At 38.3% G+C, this 12,771-nt stretch overlaps 1 protein-coding gene across 2 annotated transcripts in view; it reads right to left on the reverse strand.

Moving 5' to 3' along the window:
* LOC122731086 (alcohol dehydrogenase E chain-like) overlaps nucleotides 1-11,291 on the reverse strand; it is a 29,990-nt gene extending 18,699 nt beyond the window's left edge. The window contains exons 1-5 of one of the 2 annotated variants that reach the window (XM_043970936.1): nucleotides 11,185-11,285; nucleotides 10,157-10,240; nucleotides 9,256-9,580; nucleotides 3,562-3,663; nucleotides 133-271 (exon numbers count right to left, since the gene is read on the reverse strand). In XM_043970936.1, coding sequence (XP_043826871.1) covers nucleotides 133-271; nucleotides 3,562-3,663; nucleotides 9,256-9,348 — 334 coding nt within the window. In that variant the 5' untranslated portion in view covers nucleotides 9,349-9,580; nucleotides 10,157-10,240; nucleotides 11,185-11,285. Of the gene's footprint in view, nucleotides 1-132; nucleotides 272-3,561; nucleotides 3,664-9,255; nucleotides 9,581-10,156; nucleotides 10,241-11,184 lie in introns of both variants that reach the window. The other variant, XM_043970937.1, reaches the window with a different exon arrangement.
* Between the last annotated feature and the right edge of the window lie 1,480 nt (nucleotides 11,292-12,771).

The following is a 12,771-nucleotide window of genomic DNA, read 5'->3' on the forward strand; positions in this document are numbered from 1 at the left end:
TGACTACCTCAGCTGCTTTCCATTTGGAATTTTTGTCCATAAACAACATTATCTTCACTGTTTACTAGCTTAAACAGAAAGTGAAATAAAAAAACCCCAACCTCTAATGTTCTGCTATTCTTTGTATTTTACCTGGTTTTACAGAAGTCACTCCTTCTCCAATGCTCTCCACAATCCCTGCGGCCTCATGCCCCAGGATTATTGGGGTAGGGTAAACTAATGATCCATTTATCACATGGTCATCCGAGCGGCAGATTCCTGTTGACACAATCTGCAGGGGAATAAGAGAATGATGAGACCTTTGAGAATTTATAGGAGTTTCTCAGACTTTCCATGCATGTCAGGCCTACATCTCGTGAAAATGAGAATGTTGTATACAGTAAAAACAATATTATTTTAAGAACAACTTTGAGTGACTAAGTCATTTTTGACTCTTATAAATACCCAAACTAATTATAAAGGACATATGAAGGAAGATGTTGTCTGCATCTGGAGAAAGAACTGATAAATAAAATAGGTATAGAATGATTTTACATACACACATACATATACATATACATATTTGTGTCTAATGCTAACCGTCTCTAGGGTGGGTGGTGGGGCAATGGGAAGAAAAAATTTGCAAAACAACTTTATTACATATTTAAAAGGAATAGCAAGTTGTACATAGTAGTTTTGTAGTTTCACATGCAATCAGCTTTTTAAAAAATTTCATGATATTTTGGAAATGGTTGTTTTATTCCATAAATTAAAAATAAAATAAATTAAAAGGTTAAAAAAATGATGGTGATAGATTATGGTGATGATCTGTTATTGTCATTGTCATCTATCATCATGACTCAATGATGTCATGGAAGATGCTATGTAAGAAGAATATACTATATTCTGAGTCAAAATTCCTGGGTTCAAATCTTGGCTCTGCCCCTTGGACAAGTGCTTTCACTTCTTATTGCAATGTCCTTATCTATATAGATTGAATAGGCTGCACTAGATCCTCTTCCATGTCAAAATCTAGGATTCTGTGATTATTATCATTACTGGAAACTCTGAAAGACCCATCATTTCATCTACATGAGTATTCATAGAATTGTAGAGAGACTCATTCCTCCACCAGAGCACATGTATCAGACAACTTGCTGTGGTGGCCGCTTTCCTTGGTCTTAACTACATTCAGGGTGTTTTTTTTTGAGGACACACATACACACCAACCCACTCACCCACCCACAGATTGTAACTGTGCCAATACTCAAAGCCTTTCCATTTCATTAGGACCTAAGAGATTTTCAATCTGCTGTATAACCCTTGAGAACACAGGGGTACTGTCACATGATAAATAATAATAGCTAACACTTGTATGATGCTTTAACTTGTTCAAAGTGACATATAGTCTATGTGTATATATACACATGAACACATACATACATATGTATAAACATACATATGCAATATGTAAGTACAGATACACACACACACATATATATATATCCATATCTATCTATCATCTTTTAATTTCACAGCAACCCTGGGAGGTAGGGACTCGTACTATGTAGCCCCATTTTACAAATAAGGAAACCAAGGCAGATTATGGTTAAGTGACTTGCCCAGGATCACATAGCTAATAAGTATTTGAATCAGGTTTTCCTAATTCCAAGTCCAGTGCTCCATCTACTACATTGCCTTCTATCTTATCCCAAGCAATGGAGGAGGGCTTGAAAGGAGAATTTGTTCCAACAAACACTGGTGATCATAGGTACCATGTGACTTTATGGTCAGAGAGTGCTTTCATCTCACTAGTATGTGTTGCCTTCTGTATGTATTGCATTAAACTCCACAAAGTTGGAAACCCAAACTCCACAACGTGGAAACCCAAAGATAAAAAAGGTATGCTTCCTTTCCTCAAGGAAGTGCATCAAAAAGCTTCTAGGAGGGTGTACTCTAAACCCAAACAAAAAAGTATGACATAAAGCAGAGATAAGGATGAGAAGAGATTCCAAGTACTCTCTGTAAATGTGATAAGAGCTTTTAGTTGGAGTGATTAGGGGAAAATTCATGGTGCCAGGGATATGTAAGCTTGGCCATGAAGGAAAAGTCCTTCGATGGGTCAAGATCAAAAAGGAGTTGCCTTCCAGGAATGGCAGTCAGTCTACACAATACACGGAGGCAGGAAAGTGGAGGAGATCAGGGAACAACTAACTGTTTCATTTGGCTACATTGGAGACTTCAAGAAGGTGAATAGAGAGAAATAAATCTGGAAATGTAGTGTAAGGCCAAACTCTGGAAAGCTTTATGTGATAGTCTAGTGATTCTGTATTTCAGGCTTACGGGCAGTATGCATGATGCATGTACAGATGTATGTATATGCACATGTGTATATATTTATACACACATCTTACAAACACACGTATGTGTATGCATGTGTGTATATATCTATATCCGTATCTATATCTGTATCTGTACACACACACACAAAGTCACATCATGGTCAGATTGGTACCTTAGGACTATTTATTATTTTTTTTGGAGGGGGAGAGAATCTTTAAAAATTAAATTCATATTTTATTTTTCCAATTATGTGTAAAAGCAATTTTTAACATTCATTAGAAAAATTTAGAATTTCAAATTTCCTCCTTCTCTATCTTCCCTACCCGCTCATTGAGAAAACAAGAAATTTGATATGTGCTGTCATACAAAACATTTCCATATTAAGGAATATTTATTCTTGCATCAGCTTGGTGAGGGATACAGTGAATGTGTGATTGACTTTACCTAATAGATAATGAGATGAGGACTCTGAGGAGTGACTTTTAAAAATCCATATGGCTAGTAAGTGACATGAGGCCACTTTTTCTGATTTATTGGCTACCATCCTTTTTTTTTTTTAATGGGGCAATGGGGTTAAGTGACTTGCCCAGGGTCACACAGCTAGTAAGTGTCACGTGTCTGAGGCCGGATTTGTACTCAGGAACTCCTGAATCCAGGGCCGGTGCTTTATCCACTGCTCCACCTAGCCGCCCCATGCTACCATCCTTTTTCCTGTATAATAGACAGTGTGGCAGAATGGAAAGAGTGTTGGCTCTGAAACCAGAGGACTTGGCTTCCAATCTTGCTTTTGGTGCTACTTTATATCTCTTTTGTTACTTTGGTCAAGTCATTCAACTTTTCTGGGCCTCAGTTTTCTCATCTGGCAGTTCTAGGATGCCTCCGAAGTCCCTTCCAGCTTTTGATCTATGATTCAATAGCCTCTTATATAGTAGCATAGAGATTCTCACCAGGCTGTTTTTGGAGTGGTGAGTGTGTGAGGAAAGGCTCCTGATATATTCTCCTATCCCATCCAAGTGCAAAGAGTATATAGCTTATCTCTTAGTGTTGTTCAACCCCAAACTTAATCACTATCCATTTCCTTCCCTTAGTTAGTGGTCCAATGTTTTGAAATTTGAAAATGATCTATTTCTTTTCACAGGAAAAAAAAATCAAATTTAGTTTTAGAACTGCAGCCAATGTTGAAAATAAGTGTCACTATATAACTTGAGGGTTTCTTTCTTTTCTTTTTTTCTTTTTTACCTTAATTCGGACTTCATTGGCCTGGGGTGGGGCAACTTCCACTTCCTCAATGGAAAGGGGCTTGTTGATCTCCCAAAGGACAGCTGCTTTGCATTTGATGACCTGGAAAATGAAGCAGAAATGAGGTGAGCAGTTAGCAATCTCCTCTGGTAGACAATATCACTAACCTGAGAGGTGGTTTTAGTTTGAGATGTCTATGAGACACGGATGTGGAAATATCCAGCCAACAGACATTTGGTACTAGAATTCAAGAATGATATGTGAGCAGGGGCAGCTAGGTGGCGCAGTGGATAAAGCACTGGCCCTGGATTCAGGAGGACCTGAGTTCAAATCCGGTCTTAGACACTTGACACTTACTAGCTGTGTGACCCTGGGCAAGTCACTTAACCCTCATTGCTCCAGCCAAAAAAAAAAGAATGATATGTGAACAATATGTATAGATTGGGATTCTTGGCTGTACACATGCTCACTCAATCCTGGGGAAGTGCTGGAGCCAGCTCACATTTGCTTGAGACAATTGTTAAATTTTCATTGCGAGCATTTATCCCTCAGAAATCAGCAAAGCTATAAATTAGGGCTTCCCTTAGTGATTTCTCAATTATCTAGATTTGAGAAAGTTGATAATATAGATTAAACTGAGAGCCAGCTGTTAAACATTTAGAAGCACAATCTTTATAAGAGCTGATGAGATCACACACACAGATTATGTATTGAGAACTCCTGTTATTAATCTTTTTTGTGTGTGTCATGGATGTGAAGAATTATGGGTAGATCAAATATTTCTATCCTGAGGCACTAGAGGAAGTTGTCTCTCCCACTATAAAGTCTGTGGCTCTAGGAAAAAGGCTAGTGAAATCGGTACATTTATTAAAGTACTTACTATGTGCTGTGTTAATCATTAAGAATACATCACCCAGGGCAGCTAGGTGGTGCAGTGGATAGAGCACCGGCCCTGGAGTCAGGAATACCTGAGTTCAAATCCGGCCTCAGACAGTTAACACTTACTAGCTGTGTGACCCTGGGCAAGTCACTTAACCCCAATTGCCTCACTAAAAGAAAAAAAAAAAAGAATACATCACCCTATGGCATTGGCATCTGGATGAGCCAATGAGCCTTTTCAGAATAATGGTTTTAAATGCATAAAATAAAATACATAGGATTACAAAGAAAACCAATTACATCGACATAGTTACCAAAATATAAAAAAACAAACAGATAAACCAATTCACAGACGCCAGGTGACAAACCCTGAGAGAGAGAAAAAAAAAAGAGGGAAGAAGAGAGAGAAAAGAAGAAAAGGAGAGAGCCTTGGTAAAAAACATGTATAGAAAATAGGACTGGGAAAGATGTATCCTTGATCTAATCCCCCCACCCACTTCTTTTCTAGTAGATTCCACACCCATTCCCCCCCATTCTCACTTGCTCTCTTACCTTCAATCCAAAGGTGTTTTTTTTAAATCACTTTCTCCTCCCCTTTTTCTCTGCTGCCCAATAAATTCCAGTAGCTCACTATTAACTGTCATTGGTCTGAGATCTTTGAACAATTGTTTCTATTAACTATAGGGACAAATATATAAAATCCTCTGGCTTTTACAGCCCTCTACAACCTGCCACCTTCCTACTTTTCTTATACTTAATAATCTATTATACATACTCTACTCGCATACTCTAAACTGTGTATACCTTTTTTTGTGTGTATGTGTGGGGGGGGGCCAATGAGGGTTAAGTGACTTGCCCAGGGTCACACAGCTAGTAAGTGTCAAGTATCTGAGTCCGAATTTGAACTGAGATCCTCCTGAATCCAGGGCCGGTGCTTTATCCACTGTGCCACCTAGCTGCCCCTAAACTGTGTATACCTTTTAACCCAGCAATAACAGTAATAGGTCTATTTCCCAAAAAGATTAAAGAAAGAGGAAAAGGAACTAAATGTACAAAAATATTTATAGCAGCTCTTTTTGTGGCAGCAAAGAATTGGAAATTGGAATGGGGTGCCCATCAGTTGGGGAATGGCTGGACAAGTTATGGCATAGGAATATGATGGGATACTATTGGGCTATAAGAAATGAAGAAGGGCATGGTTTCATAAAAACCTGGTAAGACTTGTATGAACTGATGCAAAGTGAACCATAAGAACAATTTATACAATGATAATAATTCTGAAAAGGCAAATAACTTTGAAAGACTCAGGAACTCTCATCAACACAATGTAACCAATCATAATTTCAGAAGACCCATAATGAAACATACTGCCCATCCCCAGATAGAGAGGTGATGGATTCAAGGATACAGATCGAAGCCTGTATTCTTTTTGGACATGGCTAATGTGGAAATTTGTTCTCCTTCACTATAGTTGTGCTTTGGTTTTTCTTCCTCAATGAGTAGGGGAAGTGAGAGGGAGAGAATTTGGAGCTGAAAATCATTAAAATTGAATTTTAATAAAAGGATGTAAGCTCTCTGAGAGCAGGGACTATTTTTAACTTTTTATCTCCAGTGCCTGGACTATACAGTGTCTGGCACACAGTAAGTGCTTCATAAATGCCTGTTGATTGATATCCTGTTAATATGCTATACATTCTGAGATAGATTCTGCTCTGCCATTGCAGATCTGAACCATCTTCATTTGCCTTTTGTCTTCTCAAACTGGTGCGGATTTTTCTCAGCATGGGGAAGAACTTGCCTATGGTGCCTGAGGTCTGTGATTTGTCTTTTCCCTTGCATCTGCTTGAATAAAGGATGCCTCCACTAAATGGAAAACCAGAGTACTCATCAATTTTTAGTATTGGCAAGATGGGCACTATTACCCACTGAGATTGGAACAAAAATGAAGGATAGATAGCATCATACTGAGGAGATTTGAATGTATTATTCTCGTATCCAACAAGGGTCTTGTTATTTTTTCACAGAAGTATAAGATGAGATTCCCACCCCCTCTAAGAGGGAGTATGTGCTAGTGGTCGAGGGATCTTAAAAAGAGAATAAAAGAGACAGCAATATGTTAGAGTAGGAGGAAGCAGGGCAGGCCAGTTCCCCTGATAATTGTGCAAAGATCTCAGAACAATGCCAGATCAGACCGAGTAGTGATCAGAAAATTAAGGAGAAGGCATAGTGGGTCATCTTTCCAGTACAAGATCACAAATTTAACCCCTAGACAAGCAACTGGGGCAAGAAATGTGGAATGAGGATGGGCCAGGATCATGGAGCAAGACCCTAGGAGCAGATTAGGAAGAATGGCATGTCAAATTCAGTCCTCAGTGCCTGGGCTTGATGGTCACTCTGACCAGAGTAAAAACCTGGAAGGTAGTACTGTCTCTCAGATCCACAGAGAGGGGATCTAAGACTTAGTTCCCATTGCCCCAGTACTGTTGCTCAAACTAGGAGAGGGAAATCTCTGAATCAGATCCATCCAGTGAAGAACAGGGTTGCAGCCCTGACTCTGAGTCCAGCAGCAGGAAAACAGATAAGACAGGTCAGGAACATACAAGGTACTGATAGTTCTATTAGCAGTATGCCAAGAAAAACATTTCAACAGGAAAAACAAATACGTATATGAAGAAAACATCAAGTCCCAATTCCAGAAGTAAGGCTGGAAAAATGAGTAAACAATAAAAAAGATAAGAACTATTATGATGCCAGAGATGGCTGCTCAATGAACAAACCCAGAAGAGGAGAATAAATGTAAAATATATAAATAAGCAAAGCCTAAAAGAAAAACTACAGTGTAGCCCCAAGATCAATTAGAAGAAATGAAGAAAGAATTTTAAAAGGTGAAACACTTTCAGGTAATTACAAGATCAAGGGTATGACCTTTGTTAGTGAGAGGCTGCAGATATACTTGAATGTAAATACAGGCTTTACATGAAAAAATAAGTTGAATTGTATTTCTTGGCCCAATCTTCACCTTATTATTAAATGGGGATAGTCTAAAGCCCTAACTGGAAATATATGAGAAGGAGTGGCATTCTTTAAATGCTCATAAGACAACCAAAAAGATCTAGATCAAGTGAGATAATATGCAGGAAAACATTAAGTGGATGTGATGCATTCTTCTTTTTTTTTTTTTCTGGGCAATGAGGGTTAAGTGACTTGCCCAGGGTCACACAGGTAGTAAGTGTCAAGTGTCTGAGGCCAGATTTGAACTCAGGTCCTCCTGAATCCAGGGCCGGTGCTTTATCCACTGCACCACCTAGCTGCCCCTCCATTATTCTTTTCTTTAAAAAAAATATTATTTATTCATTTTTTTTTGGTTTGGTTTTTTTTTTTTTTGGTGAGGCAATTGGGGTTAAGTGACTTGCCCAGGGTCACACAGTTAGTAAGTGTTAAGTGTCTGAGGCCGGATTTGAACTCAGGTACTCCTGACTCCAGGGCCGGTGCTCTATCCACTGCGCCACCTAGCTGCCCCTATTTATTCATTTTTAATGTTCTTTTCTTTTAAGTTTCGAGTTCCAAATTATCTTCCTTTCTTCCATCCCTCCCTCACCCACTGAGAAAGAAAACAAAATGATATCAATTATACATGGGAAATCATGCAAAGCACATATCCATATTATTCATATCACAGAAAGAAAGAAAGAAAAAAGAAAATAAGAAAATTATACTTCAATTTGCACTGAGTATATCAGTTCTCTTTCTGGAGGTGCATAGAAAATTTTTCATCGTTAGTCTTTTGGAATTGTCTTGGATCATTGTATTGATCAGAGTAGCCACGTCTTTCACAGTTTATTATCATCACAGCACTGCCGTTACTGTTCACAATAATCTCCCAATTTTTCTCACTTCACTTTGCATCAGTTAATATGTGTCTTGCCATGTTTTTTTTCTGACTCCTTTCCCCCAATATTTCTTTTATCACAATACTATTGCATTACATTCATATACCACAACTTGTTCAGTCATTCCCCAACTGATGGGCATCCCCTCAATTTCTTTTCTTTTCTTTTCTTTTTTTTTTTTTGGTGAGGCAATTGGGGTTAAGTGACTTGCCCAGGGTCACACAGCTAGTAAGTGTCAAGTGTCTGAGGGTGGAGTCCTCCTGACTCCAAGGCCAGTGCTCTATCCACTGTACCACCTAGCTGCCCCTCCTCCAATCCCCTCAATTTCTTATTCTTTGCTACTGCAAAAAAGAGCTGCTATAAATAGTTTTGTATATCTAGGTCTTTTTACTTTTTCTTTGACTTCTTTGGGGTATAAGACATTATTGTATAAAAAACAGATATCTACAGAACTGTAAGAGGTTGACTTGGCAATAAGGGGAGAACTTGTCACTTATGTAAGTCAGGTATTAGTCTCAAAGAATTTTTTTTAAAAATTAACTTACTTTTAAAATTTAACTTATATTTTATTATCTGATTTGAAAGATAAAATTCATTGGCAAGTAATGACTGGTAAAGGCAATGAATGGGGAAGCTAAGCTTACTTGGAGAGGGAGAATGGATGACTTATCTGACCTCAACATGGATAGTCTGCCCTAATACAACATCATTTTGGAAGATTTGGGGAAGAGGGAAGCAAAGCTTCAGTTTCCTTGATTTTGAAAAACCTTCCAAAACCATTGCATTAGAAACAGCCTCATGGGCTCTTGTAGTAAGCTGGATAGTAGCTATACAAATGAGTTGCATAGAACCTAGAACCCAAGAGTCAGGAGGATGTAGGTTTGAGTCAACAGGTTAAGTCAATAAGCATTTAATAACCACCTACCATATACCAGGCACTGTGCACTTGAGATAGGAAGAGAAGCAGAAAAGAGTCCGTTCTCTCAAGGAAGTCACAGTCTAATGGAAGAGACACCATGCCAATAACTTTGTGCAAACAAGATATATACAAAATAAACTGGAGATGTCAACAGAGTGAAATAGAAAATCAGAGAGGGATGAGGAAAGGTCCTGTGTAGAGGGTAGGACTCCAGCTGGGACTTGAAGGATGCCAGGGAAACCAGGAGGTAGAGATGAGGAGAGTTCAAGGCATGGGAGACAGCCAGAGAAAATGTAAATTCAGGAGATAAGAGTATTGTGGTGGTGTTTGCCTGAAAAAAGTGAGGAGGTCAGTGTCACTCAATTATAGAGTAAAAGGAAGGGAGTAGAATATAAGACCAGAAGGGGTCAGGTTGCAAATGACTTTTTTGTTTGTTTTTTTTTTGTTTGCAGGGCAATGAGGGTTAAGTGACTTGCCCAGGGTCACACAGCTAGTAAGTGTCAAGTGTCTGAGGCTGGATTTGAACTCAGGTCCTCCTGAATCCAAGGCCAGTGCTTTATACACTGTGCCACCTAGCTGCCCCCTGCAAATGACTTTAAAAGCCAAGAAGATTTCAGATTTGACCTTGGAGTTAATAGGGAGCTACTGAAGTTTAACGACCTTAGTAATATATAGGGAGTTTATTTCAGGACAGCTGTGGTTGACTTGGTAAGTTTCAAAGCAGGAAAGTCTTTAATCCAGATGCTAATTTTACATTGGAAAGTAATTTTTTTTGTTTCTTGTGCAATTTTATTACTTAAACTTTAAAGTTTTAACAAAAGATGGAAGCTGAATCCAATGATTTCATTAGAGGGATTACATTATAACAGAATCTAAATTATTACTCTCATACTTAGCATCAAATCACCTAAAGTAGCAGAAATCTCAGTATTGTCTTCCCACATTGATCAGACCAAGTCATGTAACCTCCACAAAGCCTTAGTTTTCTTATCTGTAAAATGGGATAACAAAAATTAGTACCTTCCTCACAGGTTTGTTGTAAGGATCATAAGATAAAGCATGTAAAGTGCTTTACAAATCTGAAAATTATCAAAATGTCATTACTATGATTCAAATCATGACTATTATTTCTATTATTAAATTACACTTTATTATCACTATTATTAAATTGTTACTATTATTAAATCTTTAAATGCACTGATGTTCACACATAAAATGATTTCTCTCTATCGATCCTTCACTAAAGTCTTAGGCTGGTATTTCATACTGCTGTGAACATGCCCCTGGATTTTTGGGAGCAATGTCAAAAGAAAATAAATTCTGTCCTTTTCTATCCTCTTCCCTCCCTTCTCTTCCTCTCCTCTTCTCCTCCCAGAACTTGTGCTCAGTTGGCACAAACACATTTAATCAGTATTTGTGTGCCCATATTGGGAGACACACCACTCAAATTTCTGCTGCCTTATGTGTCTTAACGATTTGATGCTAGGTATTATATGACTAAGATATATAATCCAGTTCTTCCAATTCCAGTAATGAAATTATTTCTCTGACTCAAATCTCTTGTTTTCTTTTTTAAAAAACCCAACTGTGAACATAATGACATAGTAGATAATATGAATTATGTTCTTCTAATGTAAAATTAGCATCTTGTTTAAAAGATTTCCCTGAGTTTAGACTTAGCCACATCTGGTTTGAGATAAGCTCCTTCTATAACTATCCATTTCTTTTAGAAATGGAAGGAGACAGATGTTACTGATTAACTACACATGCTATATACACCTGGAAAAAAGAATAGATTGACACTTCAGAATTTTCACTCAGTAAACAAATGATACCTTGTTGCCAGTTATTTTAAGAATCAATAACATTATATCTAGCTCTTTATTAATTATATTTAACAAAGATATTATTTGGCTAAGTAAAATTTCTGCTTACTTTCCCCGCTGTGCTCATGCTGTGGATAAAGTTTTCCCTTTTTTGTGCAGACCAGTGGACGGAGCCTGACTTCTCCTTCCTTAGCTGTTTCGAGAGCCAAGCAGAAAGATCACAGGAAACTTTATCTCTACTCTGGATTAATATACTCTCTCAACCATGTGACTTTGGGCTTTGAAGCCCCACCCACCAGTTGATCTTTCAGTCCCATTTCTGATAGACAGGAAAATGCACTAAGACAATATTTGTCTGATATATCAAGATTGTATTCAAAACATTAGTTTGAAAGAACTCACCAGTAGTTTCCCTATTCGAGACTTCCTGCACATAATTCTTTTTTTCCCTCTTACCTTGTTTTCCTTCCCCACCCCTACGCAGGATCCACATAAGATTTAGGGAAAATACGACAGCCAACTTGAAGCATTTCAAAGGTCATCCTGGGTGAGAGAGAGAGTGCATTGTGATGTTTGGCCCCTGAGGGCAAATAAAAATTAAAAAAAACATAGTTTTAGAATTGTAAATGATTGAAAAGGCCAAAAAGTTTAGCCCCATCATTTTACAGACTGAGTCCAGAGGAAGGAAGGAGGAAATGAAAGGATGCATGCAGGGAGACAGGCAGGGAGGAAGGAAGGAAGGAGGGAATGAATGAATGAACGAACGGAGGAAAACAAGGATTTATTGCACCTACTATGTGCTAGGCACTATGTTAAGTGCTTTATAACTATTATATCCTTTGATCCTTAAAACAACCCTGGAAGAGAGGTTCTATTATTTTCCTCATTTCACAGTTGCAGAGACTGAGGCAGGTAACAGTTAGGTGACTTGCCTGGGCCACACAGCTAGGAAGTGTCTGAGGCTGGATTTGAATTCAGGTCTTCCTGACTCCAGGCTCAGTGCTCTATCCATCGTGCCTGGAATAAGAAGGGTTAAATATCAGGGTAGCTACGTGGCATGGTGGATAGTGTGCTGGCCCTAGAATTAGGAAGACTTATCTTCTTGAATTCAAACCTGGCCTCAGACACTTACTAGCTGTGTGACCCTAGGCAAGTCACTTTACCCTGTTTTCCTCAGTTTCCTCATCTGTCAAATGGGGTAGTGAAAGAAATGGCAAACAATGCCATTATCTTTGTTAAGAAAGCCCCAAACAGAGTCACGAAGAGTTGGAAATGACTCAACAACCACTGCCAAATATGCCTTCCCTTCATAATGTCTAACAAACAAGATAAGTCATCCAGACCGAGTGATTCCTTCACTTTATTAGGAAGGTAGAATAGTGAATTGTGAATAAGCATTTAGGAAGCACCTACTATCTGTGCTGTGCACTTTATAAATAGTATCTCATTCAGTCCTCACAATAACTCTGGAAGGTAGATGCTATTGTTACCCCCATTTTACAAATGAGGAAACTGAGGTTTGCCATTTCTTTCTCTAGTGAATTAAGGCAAACAGAAGTCAAGGGACTGGTGTTCATGAATAAAATTATTTCTCTCTATCCATCCTTCACTAAACTCTTAGGCTGATATTTCATACTGCTGTGAACACACCCCTGGATTTTTGGGAGCAGTGTCAAAAGAAAATAAATTCTGTCCT

This window comes from Dromiciops gliroides, chromosome 6 (genome assembly GCF_019393635.1).
Source record: "Dromiciops gliroides isolate mDroGli1 chromosome 6, mDroGli1.pri, whole genome shotgun sequence".
NCBI classification, from domain to species: domain Eukaryota; kingdom Metazoa; phylum Chordata; class Mammalia; order Microbiotheria; family Microbiotheriidae; genus Dromiciops; species Dromiciops gliroides.